Source organism: Aotus nancymaae, unplaced genomic scaffold (assembly GCF_030222135.1).
Source record: "Aotus nancymaae isolate 86718 unplaced genomic scaffold, 86718_ANA_hifiasm-v0.15.2.pri h1tg000106l, whole genome shotgun sequence".
NCBI lineage: Eukaryota > Metazoa > Chordata > Mammalia > Primates > Aotidae > Aotus > Aotus nancymaae.
In genome coordinates, this window is record NW_026988521.1 from 1,623,741 (window position 1) to 1,646,698 (window position 22,958).

At 60.8% G+C, this 22,958-nt stretch overlaps 1 protein-coding gene across 1 annotated transcript in view; it reads left to right on the forward strand.

The window, feature by feature from the left end:
* Positions 1-6,298: 6,298 nt before the first annotated feature.
* MUC5AC (mucin 5AC, oligomeric mucus/gel-forming) overlaps positions 6,299-22,958 on the forward strand; it is a 45,192-nt gene continuing 28,532 nt past the window's right edge. Inside the window, 16 exon segments of the mRNA XM_064370256.1 lie at positions 6,299-6,371; positions 8,024-8,101; positions 8,915-8,974; positions 9,418-9,679; positions 10,026-10,140; positions 10,394-10,484; positions 11,320-11,429; positions 11,539-11,752; positions 11,839-11,964; positions 12,267-12,384; positions 12,568-12,706; positions 14,391-14,501; positions 14,983-15,052; positions 15,141-15,278; positions 15,357-15,521; positions 21,945-22,039. Coding sequence (XP_064226326.1) covers positions 6,299-6,371; positions 8,024-8,101; positions 8,915-8,974; positions 9,418-9,679; positions 10,026-10,140; positions 10,394-10,484; positions 11,320-11,429; positions 11,539-11,752; positions 11,839-11,964; positions 12,267-12,384; positions 12,568-12,706; positions 14,391-14,501; positions 14,983-15,052; positions 15,141-15,278; positions 15,357-15,521; positions 21,945-22,039 — 1,965 coding nt within the window.

Genomic DNA, 22,958 nt, shown 5'->3' on the forward strand with positions numbered 1-22,958 from the left:
CCGGGGCATTTTGGGGATGCTGGGCCCAGCTCAGCTCCCCTCAGCCAGCACTTTGGAGAACATCCCTGGAGACTTGGCCCGGGCATTTGTATTTCATATGAACCCAGAAGGTTGGACCTGAAGAGGCCCCCTTGGCGAGGGGGCTGGGCTGAGCTCAAGTTCCCCAGGGCCTCCAACAAAAAAGGCGTCCAATGCCTCTTTATAAGAGTGGGCGTGTCCACAGAAGATCTGAAAAGGCCTCATCAAAACACTAGCGGATATTTTCTCAAGATGAGGGGAGCAATTTTTGCTTTACATTTTGTTCCAATTTTTTTTTTTGTAAAATACATGTGACATAAAGTTCACCATCTTTGCCAGTGCCGGGTGCAGGTCAGTGCTGTTCGTACACCCAGGCTTCCCTGCCGCCCTCAGCACCACCAGCTCCAGAACGTCTTCGTCTGGCAGAAGCGAAGCTCTGTCTTGTTAAACGCCAGCTCCCCACTCCACTGCCCGGCCCCCGCCCAGCCCCCACGGCCACCATCTGCTTTCTGTGCCTGTGGGTTTGGTGGCCCCAGAGGTGCTAACCTGTGCCCCAAGGCTCTGGTTGGTCTGGGCCCCTGGGTGCTGCAGCCAGGGCAGCAGGCTCTGGCCAGTCCTCTCTCCCAGAGGCCAACCCGGCTGGCGATCCATGGTGCAGGCAGCCTGGCCGGGTCCCCCACCCTGGAGGGGCATCGTGTGCTTGGCAGAGTCGGGGGGCCTTGTTGGCAGCATCCCCTGACTCACGGGCCCTTGGGGCAACTGGGGTTGGGGAGGGTAGGGTCCAGGAAAGTGCCTGGGTGACGGACTAAGGGGGATTTGGGGTCCACAGATCTGCCCCAGAATCTGTGGCTCCCAGCCCCAAATTACCCACAGGTGCGTGTGTACTTGGGGGCTCTGCTGAAGGTACCTGGGGTCCAGGAGGTGTGAGGGCAATGGGGAGCCAGAGGCATGGGGGCTGAGGGGCGGGGGAAGAGGATGAGGAGGCCGGGGTGAGAGGAGGGGATGAGGAGGCCGGGGCTCCCAGGAGCTGTGCTGGACCCAGGCCCAGGGAGGGCCCCCAGCACGGAGTATCGCCCATCCACCCACCTTCCCACCCGGGAAGATGAAGATGGATGAGCAGCTCTGCCCCAGGGGAGGCCACGGAGCTGACGGCCACTCCCGGTGGTCAGTATGGCCCTTGCTGTGGACACGGGTGCAGGGAACTGACCCTTTGGTCAGAACCATGGGCCTTGGGGGCCAGGCTTCAGTAGCCCAGGCCAGGTCTTGGGAGGAATTCTGTTTGTCCAGTGATTCAGAGAAAATAAATAAACGCGGGAAGGCTCCAGAGCACGCAGCCCCGCCACAAAACCAAATTTACTCTGCCCCCTCCCCACCCAGAAGGCCCGGCAGGGTCTCAGCTCCCTCCAGGCAGGGGCCGCCCAACCTGCCATGGGGATGGCCCCACAGCTCTCCCTCGGGCCCCTGGTAAAGCCGGGAAGAAACGTAAGCCTCCTTCCTCCTATTGTGTAAGTTCCTGGCTTGGTAAAAATCCACCCGGAGCCTGTGCTTTCTGTGAACAGCCTCCAATAATTCCTGTGTCAGTTTCCCAGCCCCGCCCTGGACGCTGCCCCTTCCAAAGCCAGAGCGTTTCTGCGTTTCCTGGTCCCAGCACTGAGAAGCTCTATTGTCTTTCTGTGAAATCATTCTCCAGTTCCCACACGAAGCCTAATCAGGCTTCCCAATTCTGCCACGTCCCCCAGAACACCGGCCACCAGAGGCCGGGCCAGGGGCTGTCCCGGACCCCAAGGCCACCCGCCTTGGTGCAGAACATGGCGGCCCCACCCCGTGCTGTGGATGAGGACGCAGGAGCCTTGCAGGCCCAGTGGCCCCACGTCTAGGAGGAGGGTGGGGCGAGCTGGCACTGAGCTCCCCGCCTGGATGCTGTGAGGGTGTATGGCTAGGTTCCCCCTCGGGCAGCAGGGCTCTGAGCAGTGGGCCCTAAATGAGCCATTTTACAGATGGGGGCCTGAGGCACAGGAGGATAACATGCCGGTCACTGTGCAGGCTCAGGGCCCACAGTGGGTGCTGCCGGAGTCCAACGCCACCCCCGCCTGGGACGAAATGTCTGCTCCACGGAACCCTGGAGTACCATAGGGGCAGGTGTGTGGAGCTGTCCTCCCCTGGCCTCCCCAGGACTGACCCCTGCCCTCCGTCTCATGCATCAGGGAGGGTGTGGCCTCCTCAGGTCCCGCCAGCCAGAGCCAGGCTGACCACAGCGGCCCTGCAGGTCACCTCCCTGGGGCTGTGCCAGGAAACTGGGATGGAAGTGACAGGCTGGGGGCGGAGTATGATCCCAGCCACGGCCTGCGACGTAGAAACCAGTGGTTCCCACCCCTGGTCAGTTACTGCCGGGCCAGGGGGTCATGGCTGGGCCCAGGCTGGGTGGGGACCTCTCCTGATGCCGCTGGAGGACAGACTGGGCCAGGTGCCCCCAACAGTGTGTGCTGGGCCCGGTGGGGTCGAGAAGCCTGGAATGTACACACCTGTCGGGGTATCTGAGGGGCTCCCAGGGAGTTCTGGGGGGTCCTGGGGAGTCCTTGGGAGTGGGACCCTCTTCACTTCCTCCTCCAGGGGAAGTGGCCCTGGGTCACCCCAGGCTGTTCCCTCAGCTCTGTGGGGCTGAAGCCATCCACAGGGGGCTTTCCCCCCACAGGATGCGGTGTGGGCCGGGGTTCATCTCACTTGAGTTAGTCACCCAGGAAGAACGGCTATCCCACGCGATTCCTCCCCATTTCTGGGGGGCCGGCGAGGGGTCAGCACCTCCATCCGTCCCAATCCTGTTGTCTCCATGGCAACGCCTGGCTGGGGGCTCCTATCAGGGCGTGACCCCGTCCTTCTTCCGGTGCTCCCAAGTTTGCATTCATGTGTCAGATCCCGGGGAGAGAGGGCACTGGCGGCTGTCCAGGGCTGGAGCTGTGGGGTCTCCGGCACCGACGTGCAGAGTGAAGTTCGTGGGGCTGTGGTCCCCACTGAGCCCACGTGCCATCCCTATGTGCAGCCTTCCTCTGGCACATCCCACAGAAGCCCTGGAGACTCTCCTCCTGCGGGCACTTTCCAGATGACGGGCGGCTGCTGGTCCCAGGCACACACCTTCCCCAAAGGAGCCTCTCACCTGAGCGTGGAGGTTCAAGTCAGGAGGGTGGACTCCTCCCCAGTGGGATCATCGCCCTTCTCAGGGGCTGAGGCAGGGTCTGCTTTAAGGAATGCACCTGCTTTTCAGACCACCAGCCCCCAGGCCCTGCCACAGCCCCGCCCATGCCACACACGCAGCTGTGCTCACTAAAATGGTCGGTGCTGCAGGCAGGGTGGCCGGGGCATCAGGGCTCTGAGATGCAAGTGCTGCGCTCAGCTGCCTCGGGGGTCGGGAGCTCTCAGGGGAGAGTGACGCTGATTTTGAGGCCAAGTCACTGGGCCTACACCTGTCCTGGCTGCTGGCCTCAGAGCCGTCTCGGGGCCCAGGCTGGGGGAAGGGTCCAGCTGGCCTGGCCAGGGCTCCTGCCGGAAGGTGGCAGGGGCAGTTTCTGTGCAGGATGGGGGTCTGGGAGCTGAGGGGGCCTGAGACTGCGTGGAGCCCTCGGGTGGGTGGTAGCTGTGCTGCAGCTCGGCCAGCCCTGCCTGCACCGAGAGCCCCAGGTAGCCTGCAGTGACCACCTCAGGCTCCCCTCTGAGGCTTGTGGGGTGGCCGGGGACACCAGGACCTTGCTTCCCCTGGGGAATTCCCCCCAACCCGCCTCCAGGGCTCAGAAACAAGGCCCGATGGGCTTTCTGGAAAGTTCTGGGTGTGCAGCGCCTGGGGCTTGGGCTCTGGAACTGCAGGCACCAGCTTCAGGCCTCCTGCAGCCTCAGCCTGGTGGGGTTTTCATGGGACCAGGCGGTCAGCCGGTGGCCCATGTCCAGTGGTTTGGGTGCCTGAACCCAGTTTCCAAGAGAATGCGCAGCACAGCCAGGGGTCACCAATGCTGGCAGGGGGATGTCACCCCCAGCCTGGACCCCAGCAGTGGCCCTGGGTGCCATCTGGTTGGGGGAAGAGAAAGCTACAGCTGGGATGGCAAGGCCTGAGTGACCAGTTGGCCAGCTGCCCCAGGGCCCAGCCAGCCTCAGACATCCAAGGGGCACTCCCCTCTGAGGGCCAGGCCGGTGACTCAGATTGGTCAGAGGTCACAGTAAGGACTGGGCCAGTGACTCAGCCTGTCCTCTGCCGGGGGCTGGACGCTGGCTCACCCACTGCCTCCTGTCTATCTGAGGGCACTCACACGTGCCCCTGGCCAGGGTCCTGATCACACCTGCAGACCCTCGAGGCCTTCCCTATGCCGTGCTGACATAATCGCACGGCCCTGGGATCCGGCCCCACCACGGGGCCCATTGCCCACTGCCAGGACCCTCCTCAGCTTTCATCAGCACCAGGAGACCCGGTGTCCAGTCCTGGGCCAGGGCGGGGGACCCTGGCTCCACCTGGTCGGGTCAGACCTCCTGAAGCACCAGTGGCTGGGGCGGTCCACCTAACCCCGTCAGCCTCTCAGCCTCCGTGTGATCACTCACCCACTCATTCATTCATTCATTCACTCATTCACCCATTCGCTTATACACTCATTCACCCATTCGCTTATACACTCATACACTCACTCATTCATTCCCTCCCGCCCTCACTCACTCATTCATTCATTTACTCACTCATTCACTCATACACTCATTCACTCATACACTCATTCACCTACCCATATACTCACTCACTCATTGCCTCATTCACTCATTGCCTCATTCACTCATTGCCTCATTCACTCATTCACTCACTGACTCACTCATTCACTCACTCACTGACTCATTCACTCATTCACTTATTCACTCACTTATTCATTCACTGACTCACTCTCATTCATTCACTTATTCATTCACTCATTCACTCATTCGTTCACCCACTCATTCACTTATTCATTCCTTTGCTACTCACTCATTCACTGGCTATCTCACTCATTCACATTCATTCATTAACTCAGTCACTCACTCTCTCATTCATTCAATTACTCATTCACTTACCTATTCATTCATTCAATCCCTCATTCACTCACTCACTTGCTCATTCACATTCAATCTAGGTCACTCATAGACTCACTCATTCATCCAGGTACACATTCCTTATCTCATTTAGTCATTGACTCATTCACTCACTCAATCACTCATTCGTTCACTCATTCATTTACTCACTCACTCATTTTCCCTTTCCCTGCACTCCTCCCACATATGAAGTGTTCTCTCTTCAGGCACCTGAGCTAAGACAGGACGTGGGGTGGGAAAGGCTCAGAAATGGAGAAGCAGGTGACTGTAAGGAGCTTGGGACGGGTCCCTGGAGGGCTGGAAGCGAGTGCTCAGAGCAGCCTCAAGGCACCTCTTTGACCCTAGCCCCTCTGTAGCTGGGCAGGGGACCCAGCCCAGCTTCTCCCTTTCCTGCCATTCTTCCCACGGGGGACCTCCTGGGTGGACCCTCCACGTGGGCAGTGGAGCTGCTGACCTTGGCTGGGGAGTGTGCGGCTTCCTGGGAGGGAGAGTCTGGCCCCAGTGTCCAGCCACACACCCGTGGTCTGGGCAAGTGCTCATCACACAACGGTACCTTCTCAGCCAGAGCCCATCAGGCCCAAGACTCACTGGGACATTTCTGTGCTGGGACCAGTCAACAGCTTCCTGTCTGGTGGGTACTGAGCACTCCTGGACCCCGGTGGCCAGAGACCGTTATGTGACTTGAGCTGGCCCTGTCCGCCTGGGGCCAGGAGACAGAAGTGCAGGTGGACTCCTGGGCAATGCTGGGAGGGAGCTGCGTGGTAGGGGAGGGGCTGCTGCCAGGAGCCCCTCTCCAGGGAGGGTGATGCTGGCTGGCACCACGTCAGGGGGAGCGTGTGGCCGGCTTCAGGGATGCCTGGGCTTCCCAGGCACTGGGCACTCACAGGCTGCCCAGGGAGAGTCCAGGGTGGAGTATGTGGTGGGGACCTCTGCAGGCCAGGGCTTGGGGAGCCCTTGGAATCTGGGCCCTACCCAGCAGACACGCCCCTCTCCGCCTGCCACCGGCCACTGGCCAGCCCGCAGTGAGTACCCACTGTTTACTTGGGTGAGGGGGAGGCACAGGCCCTGCCACGCCCATCCATGAGAAGCACGGGCTGGAGCCAGCTCTGGGGCTACAAAAGGCTCCCGCCACCTCAGGTCCCTCCTCAGAGGCTGCCAAGGGACGGGGACTCCTCCTGCCATCCACGCGATGGGTGTCAGCAGGAGGAAGCTGGGCCTGCTGTGGGCCCTGGCTCTCGCCCTGGCCTGCACCGGGCATACAGGTATGGCTTGAGCCCTGGTCACTCCGCTAGTCCTGGGTGGTGCAGTGCTGAGTGGGCCTCGGGCAGCTCTGTCTTTGCCCTGGGTTCCGGCAGGCTGCCCGTGCCATGGACGGCTCCCAGCAGCATGGCCCCTGCTGTGGTCCCGGCCACCAACAGGCAGTTTCCACCTCGTGGGATTAGGAAGGGACCTCTGGGCTTCAGGGACCTCCGAGGCTGGGGCACTTCCTGAGGTGCGGAAGCAGGAGCTCAGGTCTCAGGCTTCCCTCCCCAACAGGCAGCAGCACCCACAGTAGCTCCGGCAGCTCACGGCCCCCCAGGACCTGGTCAGGGTGGGGCATCAGCCCCAGGCATCTGCCCTTGGACACCCCACATGTGCCCAGTGCACCAGCTCACGCTCCCTGTCTAGGCCATGATGGGGGTCTTCTGGGGGGTCTCAGCCTCTGAGTGGGGGTGTGATGGTGAAGTCCACAGGGGAAGGGTTTCACTCCCAGCCTGAGACTAAGAGGGGGATGGGGGAGGCTCCAGGCCCTGTGGTCTGGACAGCCCCTCGCTGGGCCAGCAGGTCCCTGCCTCTGCTTCTGGGGGACACCTTGTCCCAGGATGGGTCTGCTGGTGACCATGTGCCCTTGGGAGGAGATGCCTGGGTCGGGGGTGGGTGCTCCAGGGCTCCTGGAACAGCAGAGCAGGGACCTCAGCACCGCAGACGTGGCCACACGGCCCAGCCAGATCCCCCACCGGGCCCTGTCCCCAGCCTCTGAACCATCTGAGTCCCCCCCACCCAGCCCTATCCCCAGCCTCTGGCCCAGCCAGGTCCCTCCCCCAGCCCTGTCCCCAGCCTGTGACCCACCCAAGTGCCCCTTCTACCCCTGTCCCCAGCCTCTGGCCCACCTGGATCCCCCCCAGCCCCATCCCAGCCTCTGGCCCACCCAAGTCCCCCTCCCAGCCCTGTCCCCAGCCTCTGGCCCACCTGGATCCCCCTCAGCCCCATCCCCAGCCTCTGGCCCACCCAAGTCCCCCTCCCAGCTCTGTCCCCAACCTCTGGTCCTCTGCGAGGCAGTCCCAGAGCAGGAAGAACCCTGTCAGGACCCTGGTCCTCTGTCCCTTATCTGCACCACTCCCATCTCAGCCCAGAAGCCTGAATTCTCTCCCCGGGCTGGGGCTGGACCTGCGGGGCTCAGAAAGTGGGGGCAGGCCTGGGGCCGGACTGGGTGAGTGAGACTCAGGCAACCGTCTCCACCTCCCGCGGGGGGCTTACAGATGCTAAGGGCCCCCACCCACAGATTCGATGTGCTGGGTCCTGCTGGGGGTGGCTTTGATGCCCCAGGCCCTCAGTGGGGTCCCTGCACTGGCACGAGCCAGGGCCTGGCATGGGAATGAATAGATGGGGTTGCCAGATAGAGGCAAGGGGTGCCTAACGCCACCTGCTCCATGGGACCGGGCTGAGGGGATGCTCCTGGAGAGTCAGAGTCCCGAGTCACATGGGCAGAGGCCCCAAAGGACCCCTGATCCAGCACAGAGAGAGCCCTCGCCACCGGCCACACACACACACACTGTGGCCTCCTGTCCTTCTGGTGTCCGCGATGCATCGTGGTTGCAGCCTGAGCTGCCCCAGCCGCCCTGCATCCTGGCTCAGCCCCCTCCTCTTCCCACAGGCCACGCCCAGGATGGCTCCTCGGAATCCAGTTACGAGCACCACCCCGTCCTCCCTCCTGTTGCCCAGGGGCCCGGCGGTGAGTCTCAGCATCCGGCCCCCACCCTAAGCCTGTCAGATTCCACCCTCCCCTGTGTGACACGGCCCCTGGAGACACTGCCTTAGGGTGACTCCCTGTCTGGCCATCGCTGAGGACCAAATCTGGGGGGACAGGAGGACACCCCCATGTCCATGTCCATGGCCCTGGTGGGCCACACTGCCTGCCCTCCCTGGGCCAGCCCCCTGCAGGGCTGTGGCTCTGAAGGGGCTGCAGGGCAGGGCAGGGCAGGCTGGCTGTGCTGGTGCCCCCTGGGTGCCGGCCGCCCTGCGGGATCTGGAGGTGGGTCTTGCCTTGGCGTCCCCCATTCACTGTCTGACGCGTTAGCAATGCGTGCGTCTCCCTTGGTGTGGCCGCCCCGAGTGGCTGGTGCTGGCGGGAGCTGGCGGAGGCCGTCAAGGGAGGCCAGAGCAGGAGCTTCGGGCAGACCGAGGGTCTTAGATTGCATTTCTCCACATCGGGCCAGACCAGCCTCATCTCAGTGCCCAAGAGATTGTCTTGAGCGTCTGATGCAGACTCAGGTTCTGAGGCCTGTGGGGTGAGAGCTGGCCACCCCCGGGGGCTTTTCCACAGTGACAGCCGGGAGGAATTAGAAAGTCACGCAGAACACAGGTGTGTGGCCACAGCACACAACGTGCAGACGGTGTGGGGGTGGGGGATGGGGGCCCAACTGGTGGCAGAGTCCAGAGTCGGCTTCGGAGGCGGGAGCCGGGACCTGCAGACTCTGGGCTGTGGAGCCCCCGCTCCCCCCGACCTGGGGCCTCGTGTGCACCCTGCCAACCGCTGTTTCCACAGGGGTCCCGCTCCGAGGGGTGACCATCTTCCCGCCTCTGAGGACCGTCCCCGTGGTAAGAGGTGAGTGGAACCCCAGGCCCGGGGGTGAAGGGGCATAGCTTTGCTGAGCTCCTGGCTCAGGCCTGGGGGTGCCAGCTGGAGAGGGGCCCCAGCTTTCTGGGTGCCAGTGGGTAGGAATTGGAGAGGGCCCAGCACCTCCCTGCATAAGCTTCCAGACTTCTCAGATGCAGGAAGGACCCCCGGGTGCCCCGTTCAGGGCAGCAGCACCTCCTGCAGGACATGGGTGGGGCAGGGGTGCAGGGCAGGGGCAGGGGGTGCCGGGTGAGGGCAGGGGGTGCAGGGTGAGGGCGGGGGGTGCAGGGTGAGGGTGGGGGGTGTGGGGCAGGGGCAGAGGGTGCCGGGTGAGGGCGGGGGGTGCAGGGTGAGGGTGGGGGGTGTGGGGCAGGGGTGGGAGGTGCGAGGCGAGGGCGACACCCTCAGACCCCACACTGCTTCCCCTGCAGCCTCCAACCCGGCACACAACGGGCGTGTGTGCAGCACGTGGGGTGACTTCCATTACAAGACCTTCGACGGCGACATCTTCCGCTTCCCTGGCCTCTGCAACTACGTGTTCTCCGAGCACTGCGGCGCCGCCTACGAGGACTTCAATGTGCAGCTGCGCCGAAGCCGGGAGTCGGGCTCCCCAACGCTGAGCAGGGTCCTCATGAAGGTGGACGGCGTGGTCATCCAGCTCACCAAGGGCTCCGTCCTGGTCAATGGCCGCCCGTGAGCCTGGGCTCTGGGAGGGCGGGGGTCTCTCGGGGTGCGGGGATGGCATTTCCGGGTGGTCACGGCTCATCGCAGTCCTGGGAGGGAGGTGGACCTCTCAGCAAGCCCCTGAGAGCAGAGCTGGACATGGGCCCCCCGGTCCCCCGAGCTGGCCCACCTGCCCCTCCTGGGATCCCCTTCCTAGCTCCTTGTGACTGCAGAGCTCTAGAGGTCACTGTCCCCATCCCAGACATGACTTCACAGTCACGATGACCTTGTCACACTGGGGGCTGCAGGCACCTGCCCCGCCTGGGGTCTCTCCTCACCGTGCTCCCCAGCCCCTCAGCCTCGCCTCCCTCTGCAGGGTCCAGCTCCCCTTCAGCCAGTCTGGGGTCCTCATTCAGCAGAGCAGCAGCTACACCAAGGTGGAAGCCAGGCTGGGCCTTGTCCTCATATGGAACCACGATGACAGCCTACTGGTGAGGCTGGTGGGGGGTCCTGGTGTGTACCTCCAGCCCTCAAGAGCTGGCCTGCTCCACAGCCTCTCCAGAGCGGGTAGAAGGTGCCCTGGGCCCAGTCAGGCTCAGACCCCACCCACACAGCCCAGACACCAATGGGGCCCCAGGGTCTGTGCCCCCAGGATGGAGACGGCTTGCGGGGGTGTCTCCTTCAGGGGCCCCAGCCCCTCCCCGAGCCTCACCTGTCCACCTGCCCCTGGTGGGGACATTACAGCTGGAGCTGGACGCCAAATACGCCAACAAGACCTGTGGGCTCTGCGGGGACTTCAACGGCCTGCCCGTGGTCAGCGAGCTCCTCTCTCACAGTAAGCCCCACGTGCCATCGGCCCTTCCCCAGCATCCCCGGGGCTTCCGTGTCCCAGAACCCCAGTTGTGTGCACGCCCACCCTCCGAGACGCCAGACGCACACGTGCATGGATGCAGCTGCCCTCCCCCCAGCACGGCGCACACCCTCATGCAACGTCCCGCTACCCCCACCCAACGCAGGGTGCGGGACGGCAGCAAATTGCCCGTGGGGCCCCTTGCTCTCAGTGTGGCTGCTCCGGGCAGCGACCCCTGACCGCACACCCTCACCTGAAATGACAGAGCTGCCTCGTCTTGGCCTTAGAGTCTTTGCACCCAGGCAGTGGCCTTGCAAAAGTGACCTGCTCCAGGCAGGGCCCCACGCCAGGCCCAGGAGGCCCCACTCAAGCCCCGGTACGGGGTGACCCTCTGTGGGGAACTGAGTCAGGCTGGGTGTCCAGCAGCCCTTGGCGAGGCAGGCCAGCACTGGGGTGACTGGGCTCTGCCAGTAGACTGGGAGGTGCTCGGGCTCCAGCCCTCGCTTCTCCCGCCAGCCCAGCAGGCGGAGACCAGGGTCCTGGGTCCTGACGCCTCAGCCGGTGGCACCCTGCGGCCTGGACACCGGCCTCCTGGGCTGCTTCCCCTCATCACTCCAGAGCCCCCTAGGGTCCCACGGCAGCATGTATGGGGTGGCCAAACGGGGATAGCCAGGACAACTCAGGCATCCTGAGGGCACAGGGGCCATCGATGGCCCTTCCAACCCCACCCCGGGGACCCAGCCCTGGGGGCTCTGCTGCTCGTGCTGGGCTGAGGGGTACCGGGACCTGCAGGCAGAGCCCGCCCCTGTGCTTCCCGCAGACACCAAGCTGACACCAATGGAGTTTGGGAACCTGCAGAAGATGGACGGCCCCACGGAGCAGTGTCCCGACCCTGTCCCTGAACCCCCGAGGAACTGCTCCACCGGCTTTGTAAGCCTTGGAGGGAACGGGCCCCGGCAGGGCGGGAGGAGGGGCCGTGAGCCCGGGAGCTGGTCCAGATCCCCCACAAGGACTCACCCGGCCGCGGCCTTCGCCCCAGGGCATCTGCGAGGAGCTCCTGAGCAGCCGGCTCTTCTCCGACTGCACGGCCCTGGTGGACGTGGGCAGCTACCTGGAGGCCTGCAGGCAAGACCTCTGCTTCTGCGAAGGCACCGACCCGTCCCGCTGCATCTGCCACACCCTCGCCGAGTACTCCCGGCAGTGCGCCCACGCGGGGGGTCTGCCCCAGGACTGGCGGGGCCCGGACCTCTGCCGTGAGTGCCCCGGCCCGCTGTGCCCTATCCCCTCTGGCAGGGAGGGCGGGATGGGTGGACATGATCCATCTCTCTGCCCCCCGCAGCCCAGATGTGCCCCCACAGCATGCATTACCACGAGTGCCGCTCGCCCTGCGCAGACACCTGCTCCAACCAGGAGCACTCCCGGGCCTGTGAAGACCACTGTGTGGCCGGCTGCTTCTGTCCCGAGGGTGAGGCTCCTGCCCCGGGAAACACAGATGCACCGGGAACTAGGGGGCTGTGCTCCCGTGGCCAAGCCTCGAGGACCCCAGTCCCAGGTGTCCCGAGTCCCTGAGGCTGGCTGGTCCCTGTCCCAAGTCCCTGAGGCTGGCTGAGGATCCTGTCCTGAGTCCCTGAGGCTGGCTGAGGATCCTGTCCTGAGTCCGAGGCTGGCCGAGGCCCCAGCTCACTGTAGGGCTGCCATGTCATTACCTTGCAATGCCCCTGTGTGGACACAGTGGGGACCTGTCACAGGCCTGCCTGAACCCCGCAGGGATGGTGCTGGATGATGTCGGCCAGACCGGGTGTGTGCCTGTGTCGCAGTGCGCCTGTGTCTACAACGGGGCTGTCTATGCCCCGGGGGCCACCTACTCTACAGACTGCAGTAACTGGTAGGTCCCGGACCCCTTCCAGGCCCCCGGGATGTGCTATGGGATGGTCCCCCGGGAACTGCTGGCACTCCTGGTCTGGGCTGTGATGCAGGCAGGCCTGGGTGAGACCTCCTCCTCCTGACGCGGAGGCTGAGGCTGGTGTCCTCGGGCCGGCACCCACGCGGCACCGTCTCTCGCCCTCAGCACCTGCTCCGGAGGCCGGTGGAGCTGCCAGGAGGTCCCGTGCCCGGGAACCTGCTCTGTGCTTGGAGGTGCACACTTCTCGACGTTTGACGGGAGGCACTACACGGTCCATGGGGACTGTGGCTATGTGCTGACCAAGGTACAGCCTGGGTGCACAGCGCTCGCCAGACAGAGGGGGTTCAGCCTGGGTGTTCGCCAGACAGAGGGGGTTCAGCCTGGGTGTTCGCCAGACGGAGGCAGGATGGCCTGGGTGCTGGGCGTTCGCCAGAGGGAGTTCAGCCTGGGTGTTCGCCAGACGGAGGGGGTTCAGCCTGGGTGTTCACCAGACAGAGGGGGTTCAGCCTGGGTGTTCGCCAGATGGAGGCAGGATGGCCTGGGTGTTCGCCGGACAGAAGGGTTACAGCCTGGGTGCTGGGTGCTCGCTGGACAGAGAGGGGATGGCCTGGCTGCCGTGTGCTTGCGGGACAGGGGGTGCCCAAGGCTAGCCTCCCATAGGCTCCCCCAGCCCAGGCTGTGTGTCACTGCCATCCCTGAGGTGACCCTTGGGAGTCCCTGACAGCGAGACCTCAAGGAAGCACCCTAGCTTCCCAGTGCTGGTCCCCGCGGGGCCACGGGGGCTGCAGATCAGAGCCTCCAGCACCCACCCAGCACCCTGGCCCCCAACCAGCACCCAGCCTTCCGAATCTTGAGCTGTTTATTTAACAGACTTTACTGTTGAGAATGGAGTTAGGTTTACAAAGACATTGAGTACAAAGTACTCCCGACCCAACACACGTCTCCCCACACCCAATGGGGATGAGACCCTGCACCCAACACAGTCTCCCATGATGAGACCCATGAAGTGTGTATGTGTGTCCACTGGCACCCCTCCCTCAGCCTCCTCACCCCTCCCTCACCCTCCTCACCCCTCCCTCACACAGCCCCTGGCAGCTTCTGGCATTTGCACCTTCTGAGCGCTGCCTTCCCAGAGGGTCCTGTGGTTGGCGTCACGGAGTGTGGTCTCGCCAGCTGCTTCTCGCCCAGGGTGCATGCCGAGTCCTCTGTGTGCCTGCGTGTCCCCATCTGGGGGGCTCCTGAGCACACTTCTCTCTTGGTGCCTGGGATGGTGGAGTGGGGGTTTCCAGTGAGGGAGAGGAGCACAGGTGGGCGGAGGGGCAGGGCCAGGTGGGCTGTGGGTGTGGGTGGCGAGTGAGGATGCCCAGGAAGGGCTGTGGGTGCAGGTGGAGTGAGGAGCCCCAAGGCGGGCTGTGGGTGCAGGTGGAGTGAGGAGCCCCAAGGCGGGCTGTGGGTGCGGGTGAAGTAAGGACCCCAGGGAGGGCTGTTGGTACAGTGGAGTGAGGACTCCAGGGAGGGCTGTTGGTGCAGTGGAGTGAGGACCCCAGGGAAGGCTGTGGGTGCGGGTGGAGTGAGGACCCCAGGGAGGGCTGTGGGTGCGGGTGGAGTGAGGACCCCAGGGAGGGCTGTGGGTGCGGTGGAGTGAGGACCCCAGGGAAGGCTGTGGGTGCGGGTGGAGTGAGGACCCCAGGGAAGGCTGTGGGTGCAGTGGAGTGAGGACCCCAGGGAGGGCTGTTGGTGCGGTGGAGTGAGGACGACCAGGGAGGGCTGTGGGTGCAGGTGGAGTGAGGAGCCCCAAGTCGGGTTGTGGGTGCGGGTGAAGTGAGGACCCCAGGGAGGGCTGTGGGTGCGGGTGGAGTGAGGACCCCAGGGAGGGCTGTGGGTGCGGGTGGAGTGAGGACCCCAGGGAGGGCTGTGGGTGTGGTGGAGTGAGGACCCCAGGGAGGGCTGGGCGGAGTGTGAGGGCCCCGGTGTGCCCTTTCCCGCAGCCCTGTGACAGCAGCGCCTTCACCGTGCTGGCCGAGCTGCGCAGGTGTGGGCTGACGGACAGTGAGACCTGCCTGAAGAGCGTGACACTGAGCCTGGATGGAGCGCGGACGGTGAGTAGAGCCTGACAGGGCAGCCTGGGACGGGGACTGGACCTATCTCCTCTGAAAGTTGGCCCCGTCCAGGTCCCTCATCCCTGGCATGAACAGCGAGAGGCGGGGCCCTCCGGCAGCACTGGCTGTGTCCGTTACTGACCGACTGTCCCTAAAGGGAACGGCTCAGGGCGGGGGTCCCCTGGCCGCCATAGCTGACCTAAGGGGCCCCGGGCAGGAGGGACTGGGTGGGCGCATCTGCAGCTAGCATGCCTTCTCCACTGAAGTCGATTTCTGTTTAATAAATAACTGTTCTTACTAAAGAATAAAAAGCATGGTCCTCACAGAAAACTCAGAAAATCAGGGTGAGGACGAGGCCAGCTTGCAGGACCTGCAGCTGCAGGCAAAGGCCTCCGGGCACCTGCAGGCACATCTCACAGCCTCCGAGGGGCTGGCTGCGGCAAGCCTGCCCCATGCTCACACGTCTGCCCGGCGGCTGCAGGTGGTGGTGATCAAGGCCAGCGGGGAAGTGTTCCTGAACCAGATCTACACCCAGCTGCCCATCTCTGCAGGTGAGGGCGGTGGCCTCTTCCCCACCCCGGGGCCACCTGGGGTCCTGCCATGCACCCCCCACAAAACGCTTGTCCTCTGTATCCCCAGCCAACATCACCATCTTCAGACCCTCGACCTTCTTCATCATTGCCCAGACCAGCCTGGGACTGCAGCTGGACCTGCAGCTGGTACCCACCATGCAGCTATTCGTGCGGCTGGCACCCGAGCTCCGCGGGCGGACCTGCGGTAAGAGGGCTGCCTTCGGGCAGGGGCTGACCCACTCTGCCAGGGCCACTGTCCTCAACCTGCCTTCCTCGCCCGCAGGTCTCTGTGGGAACTTCAACAGCATCCAGGCCGATGACTTCCGGACCCTCAGTGGGGTGGTGGAGGCCACGGCCGCGGCTTTCTTCAACACCTTCAAGACCCAGGCCGCCTGCCCCAACGTCAGGAACAGCTTCGAGGACCCCTGCTCCCTGAGCGTGGAGAACGGTGAGTGTGTGTATGTCTGTCCACTGGCTCGACTCCATGCTGGCCACGGGGTGCTGGTTCATCCGCTTCCATCTGGCGCTGCAGGCAGCGTGGGGACCTGTGAGCCATGCAGGGTGGCTCACGAAGGGGCCCTAGGACAGGCTCCTGATGGGCACCTCACCCGGCTTATGTGGAGCCTCAGGAATGTGGGGCCCCTGCTTCAGGGTAAAAGAAAGAAGATACTGTGGGCCCACATTGACCCTGACCATCCACCCCTGCACTGGACAGGGCGGTGGGGACCTGGGGAATGGATTCACCCACTCACTCAGTCACTCACTCAGTAACTCACTAATTGACTCAGTAACCCAATCACCGACTCAGTCACTCAGTCACTCACTCACTCACCTACTCACTCACCCACTCACTCACCCACTCACTCACCAACTCACCCACTCACCGACTCATTCACTCACTCACCCACTTAACCACTCACTTGCTAACAACTCACCAACTCACTCACCAACTCACTCACCCACTCACCCACCCACTCACTCACTCAACTCACTTGCTCACTCACCAACTCACTCACCCACTCACTCACCCACTCACTCAACTCACTCGCTCACTCACCAACTCACTCACCAACTCACTCACCAACTCACTCACCCACTCACTGACTCATTCACTCATTCACCCACTCACTCAGCAACTCACTCACCCACTCACCCACTCACTCACCCACTCACCCACTCACCCACTCACTCACCCACTCACCCACTCACTCACCCACTCACTCACTCACCAACTCACCCACTCACTCAGTCACTCACCCACCCACTCACTCACCCACTCACTCACTCAACTCACCCACTCACTCTCTCACCCACTCACCCACTCACCCACTCACTCACTCACTCACCAACTCACTCACCCACTCACCCACTCACCCACTCACTCACCCACTCACCCACTCACTCACCCACTCACTCACTCACCAACTCACCCACTCACTCAGTCACTCACCCACCCACTCACTCACCCACTCACTCACTCAACTCACCCACTCACTCTCTCACCCACTCACCCACTCACCCACTCACTCACTCACTCACCAACTCACTCACCCACTCACCCACTCACTCACTCTCCCACTGACTCACTCACCAACTGACTCACTCTCTGACCCACTCACTCACTGACTCATCAACTCACCCACTCACTCTCTCACCCACTCACCCACTCTCACCCACTCACTCACCCACTCACTCACAAACTTACTCACCAACTCACTCACTCTCCCACTGACTCACTCACCAACTAACTCACTCTCTGACCCACTCACTCACTGACTCACCAACTCACCCACTCACTCTCTCACCCACTCACCCACTCACTTACCCACTCACTCACCCACTCACTCACCCACTCACTCACTCTCCCACTGACTCACTCACCAACTGACTCACTCTCTGACCCACTCACTCACTGACTCACCAACTCACCCACTCACTCTCTCACCCACTCACCCACTCTCACCCACTCACCCACTCACTCACTCACTCACTCACAAACTTACTCACCAACTCACTCACTCTCCCACTGACTCACTCACCAACTGACTCACTCTCTGACCCACTCACTCACTGACTCACCAACTCACCCACTCACTCTCTCACCCACTCACTCACTCACTCACCCACTCACTCATCAACTCACTCACTCACTCACCCACTCACTCACTCACCCACTCACTCACCCATTGACTCACTCACCCACTCAACAACTCACCAACTCACTCACCCACTCACTCACTCAACTCATTCACTCACTCACCCACTTACTCACCCACTCACTTGCTAACAACTCACCAACTCACTCATCCACTCACTCACTCAACTCACTCGCTCACTCACCAACTCACTCACCAACTCACTCACCAACTCACTCACCCACTCACCCACTCACTCACTCACCCACTCAACCCACCCACTCACTCACCAATTCACCCACTCACTCAACTCACCCACTCACCCACTCACTTACTCAACTCACCCACTCACCCACTCACCCACTCACCAACTAACTCACCCACTCACTCACCCACTCACTCACCCACTATCACCCACTCACTCACCCACTCACTCACCCATTCACTCACCCACTCACTCACTCAACTCACTCACTCACCAACTCACCCACTCACTCACCCACTTACTCACCCACTCACTCACCCATTCACTCACCCACTCACCCACTCACTAATTCACTAACTCACTCACCCACTCACTCACCCACTAACCCACTCACTCACCAACTCACCAACTCACCCACTCACCCACTCACTCACTCACCCACTCACACACTCACCAACTCACCCACTCACTCTCTCACCCACTTATCCACTCACTCACCCACTCACTCACAAACTCACCAACTCACTCACCCACTCACTCTCACCCACTCACCCACTCACTCATCCACTCACTCACCAACAACTCACTCACCCACTCACTCACTCTCCCACTGACTCACTCATCAACTGACTCACTCTCTGACCCACTCACTCACTGACTCACCAACTCACCCACTCACTCTCTCACCCACTCACCCACTCACTCACTCACTCACCAACTCACTCACCCACTCACTCACTCACCAACTCACTCACCCACTCACTCACTCACCAACTCACTCACCCACTCACTCACTCAACTCACCCACTCACTCACTCACCCACTCACTCACCCACTCACCCACTCACTCACCAACTCACCCACTCACTCACCCACTAACCCACTCACTCACCCACTGACTCACCCACTCACTCACCCACTGACTCACTCACGCACTCAACAACTCACCAACTCACTCACTCACTCAACTCACTCGCTCATTCACCAACTCACTCACCAACTCACTCACCCACTCACCCACTCACTCACTCACTCACCCACTCAACTCACCCACTCACTCACCAATTCACCCACTCACTCAACTCACCCACTCACCCACTCACTCACCCACTCACCCACTCACCCACTCACCAACTAACTCACCCACTCACTCACCCACTATCACCCACTCACTCACCCACTCACTCACCAACTCACCCACTCACCGACTCACTCACCCACCCACTCACTCACCCACTCACTCACCCACTCAACCACTCACTCACTCACTAACTCACTCACCCACTCACTTACCCACTCTCACGAACTCACTCACTCACCAACTCACTCACCCATTCACTCAAGTCACCCACTCATCCACTCACTCACCCACTCACTCACCAACTCACCCACGCACTCTCACCCACTCACCCACTCACTCACCCACTCACTCACCCACTCGCCAACTCACTCACTCTCACTCACCCACTCACTCACCCACTCACCCACTCACTCTCTCACCCACTCACCCACTAACTCACCAATTCACTCACCCACTGACTCACTCACTCACCAACTCACCCACTCACTCACCAACTCACCCACTCACCCACTCAGTCACCCACTCACCCACTCACTCACCAACTCACTCAGTCACCCACTCACCCACTCACTTACCCACTCACTCACTCACCAACTCACCCACTCACTCACTCACCCACTCACTCACTCATCAACTCTCTCACCCACTCAACTCACTCACCCACTCACTCACTCACCAACTCACTCACCCACTCACTCACCCACTCACTCACCCACTCACTGACTCATTCACCAACTCCCTCACCAACTCGCTCAGCCACTCACTCTCTCACCCACTCACTCACCAACTCACCCACTCACTCACCAACTCACCCACTCACTCACCAACTCACTCACTCACCCACTCACTTACCCAGTCACTCACTAACTCACTCACCCACTCACTCACCAACTCACCAACTCACCCACTCACTCACTCACAAACTCACTCATCCACTCACTCACTCACTCAGTCACTCACTTAGTCACTCAGTCACTCAGTCACTCACTCACCCACTCACTCACTCAGACACTCACTCACTCAGTCACTCACTCACGCACTCACTGACTCACCCACCCACTCACTCACCCACTCACTCACTCTGCCACTCACCCACTCACTCACTCGGTCACTCACTCATGCACTGACTGAATCAGTCACTCACTGACTAACCCACTCACTCACCCACTCACTCACCTACTCACTCTGTCACTTACTCACCCACTCACTCTGTCACTCATTCACTCACCCTCTCACCCACTCACTTACTCACCCACTCACTCTGTCACTCACTCACCCACTGACTCAGTCACTCACACATTCACTGAGTCAGTCACTCGCTCACTCACTAACTAACCCACTCACTCACCCACTCACTCACTCTGTCACTCACTCACTCAGTCACTCACTCACGCACTCACTGACTCACCCACCCACTCACTCACCCACTCACTCACTCTGCCACTCACCCACTCACTCACTCGGTCACTCACTCATGCACTGACTGAATCAGTCACTCACTGACTAACCCACTCACTCACCCACTCACTCACCTACTCACTCTGTCACTTATTCAGCCACTCACTCAGTAACTCACCACCTCACTCACCTACTCGCTCACCCACTCACTCACTCTGTCACTCACTCACTCATCCACTCACTCACTCTGTCACTCAGTCACTCACCCACTCACTCACTCACTCACTCTGTCACTCACTCACCCACTCAGTCACTCACTCTGTCACTCACTCACTCACCCACTCGCCCACTCACTCACCCAGTCACTCAGTCACTCACCCACCCACTCACTCACCCACTCACTCACTCTGTCACTCACTCACTCACTCACCCACTCAGTCACTCACCCACTCACTCACTCACTCTGTCACTCTCACCCATTCACTAACTCAGTCACTCACTCACTCACTCTGTCACTCACTCACTCAGTCACTCAGTCACTCACCCACTCACTGACTCACCCACTCATTCATTCTGTCGCTCACCCACTCACCCACTCACTCACTCTGTCACTCACTCACGCACTCACTCACTGACTCACCCACTCAGTCACTCGCCCACTCACTCACCCTCTCAATCAGTCACTCACCCTCTCACTCACTCTGTCACTCACTCACTCACCCACTCACACTCAGTCACTCACTCATTCGCCCACTCTGTCACTCAATCACTCACTCACTCACCTACCCACGCACTCACTCTGTCACTCACTCACTCATCCACTCACCCACTCACTCATTCACCCAGTCACTCACTCACTCATTCACTCACTCAGTCACTCACTCAGTCATTCACTCACACACTCACTCACTGTCACTCACTCACTGACCCACTCACTCACTCGAGTATTCACTCACTCACCCACTCACTCTCTCACTCACTCACTGACCCACTCACTCACTCATTCACTCACTCACCCACTCACTCAATCATTCACTCACCCACTCAGTCACTCACCCACTCACTGTCAGTCATTCACTGACTCAATCACTCACTGACTTGCTCAGTCACTCATTCACTCATGCACTCACTCAGTCACTCACTCACTCACCCACTCACTGTCAGTCAGTCACTGACTCAGTCACTCACTGACTTGCTCAGTCACTCATTCACTCACGCACTCACTCAGTCACTCACTCACTCATTCACCCAGTCGCTCACTCACTCACTCAGTGATTCACTCACTCACTCTGTCCCTCACTCACTCTCACACTCACTCACTCAGTCAGTCACTCACACACTGACTCAGTCACACTCACTCACTCAGTCAGCCACTCACTCACCCACTCACTCGCTGAGTCATTCTCTCACTCACCACTCACTCAGTCACTCACCCACCCTCTCAATTACTCACTCACCCACTCCATCACTCAGTCACTCAGTCACTCACTCACTCACTCTCTCACCCACTCAGTCACTCACCAACTCACCCACTCACTCAGTCACTCACTCAGTCACTCACTTAGTCACTCACACACACTCACTCACCTACTCAGTTACTCACCCACTCACCCACTCAGTCACTCACTCAGTGACTCATTCAGTCATTCACTCCACCCTCGGCGCTCTGGCGGCAGCCATGGGGATTTGGGATCCCGTCTCACTGGTCGTGGCCTCCTTCCCTCCTTCTTGCAGCCTGGGATGCCGGGGTCCAGCAAGTCCATTGAAGGGGCCAGGAGGGCCTCGGTTTGTCTTCCTACAGTGGTGGTCAGTAGCGTCCCTGGAAGGCAGTGCTGTGAGAGGCTGTGAGGGGTTGGACGGGGCATGCGGGAAACCAGAGAGACCTCCGCTCCAACATTGTGCCCTGTACTTGGGGAGCTTTCCCTTGGGGACAGTGCCACATCGCCCAGGCTGAGTGTGTAGCAGGATGAAGTGCCCAAACTCCATACCAAGGCCAAGCTGGGTAGGTGAGTGTGCCAGCTGACCCTAACCCTGAGCCTCCTCTATCCACAGAGAAGTACGCTCAGCACTGGTGTTCACAGCTGACCGACACTGACGGCCCCTTCAGCCGCTGCCACGCGTCTGTGAACCCGGCCACCTACTACTCGGTAACGTCCACCGCCCCTGGGCTCATTGGGGCTCTGGCCACTGGGCCTCACGGCTGCCTCTGGGAGGGCTGGGAGGCCACTGGGGGGCTCAGCAGGCAGGACTAGCCTTTCTAGGCTGTGATGGGCACCAGGGGCTGGGACTCAGGCTGTCCAGCTCCATTCCCCACTTCCCCACTCACCCATTCACCCACCTACTCACCTAGTCACTCACACACTCACCCAGTCACTCACCCATTCATCCACCCACTCACCCACTCACTCACCCATTCACCCATTCACTCAGTCACTCACCCACTCACTCACCCATTCACCCACCCCATTCACACATTCACTCACTCACCCACTCATGCATTCACCCACCCACTCACCCATTCACTCACCTATTCATCCACTCATCCACTCACCCATTGACCCATTCAGTCAATCATGCATTCACTCACTCACCCACTCACTCACCCATTCACACATTCACTCACTCACTCATTCACTCATTCATTCACTCACTCACTGATTCACTCACTCATTCACTTAATCATTCACTCACTCACCCATTCATTTACTCATTTCATCACTCATTCATTCATTTACCCACTCACTAATTCCTTCACTTACTCATTCATCTGCTCACTCATCCACTCACTCACTCATCCACTTACTCATTCCCTCATTCATTCTTTCACTCATTCATTCACCACTTTTATGGAGTTTTTCTTGCACCTACAGCCCTACATTACATACAGGGGCTACGTCCCAGGTGTTTGTCGCCAGCTTGGCCCCAGGGGCCAAATAGGAATTAGGCCAAGGCTGAGCTGGTGCGCCATGTCTGGGGCAAGCTAGGCAGAGCTGGAGCTGTTGGGTCACAGGGATGAAGGACCTGGTCCTCCTAGCACCCGTTACTTTCCACGATGGTTCTGCTCCA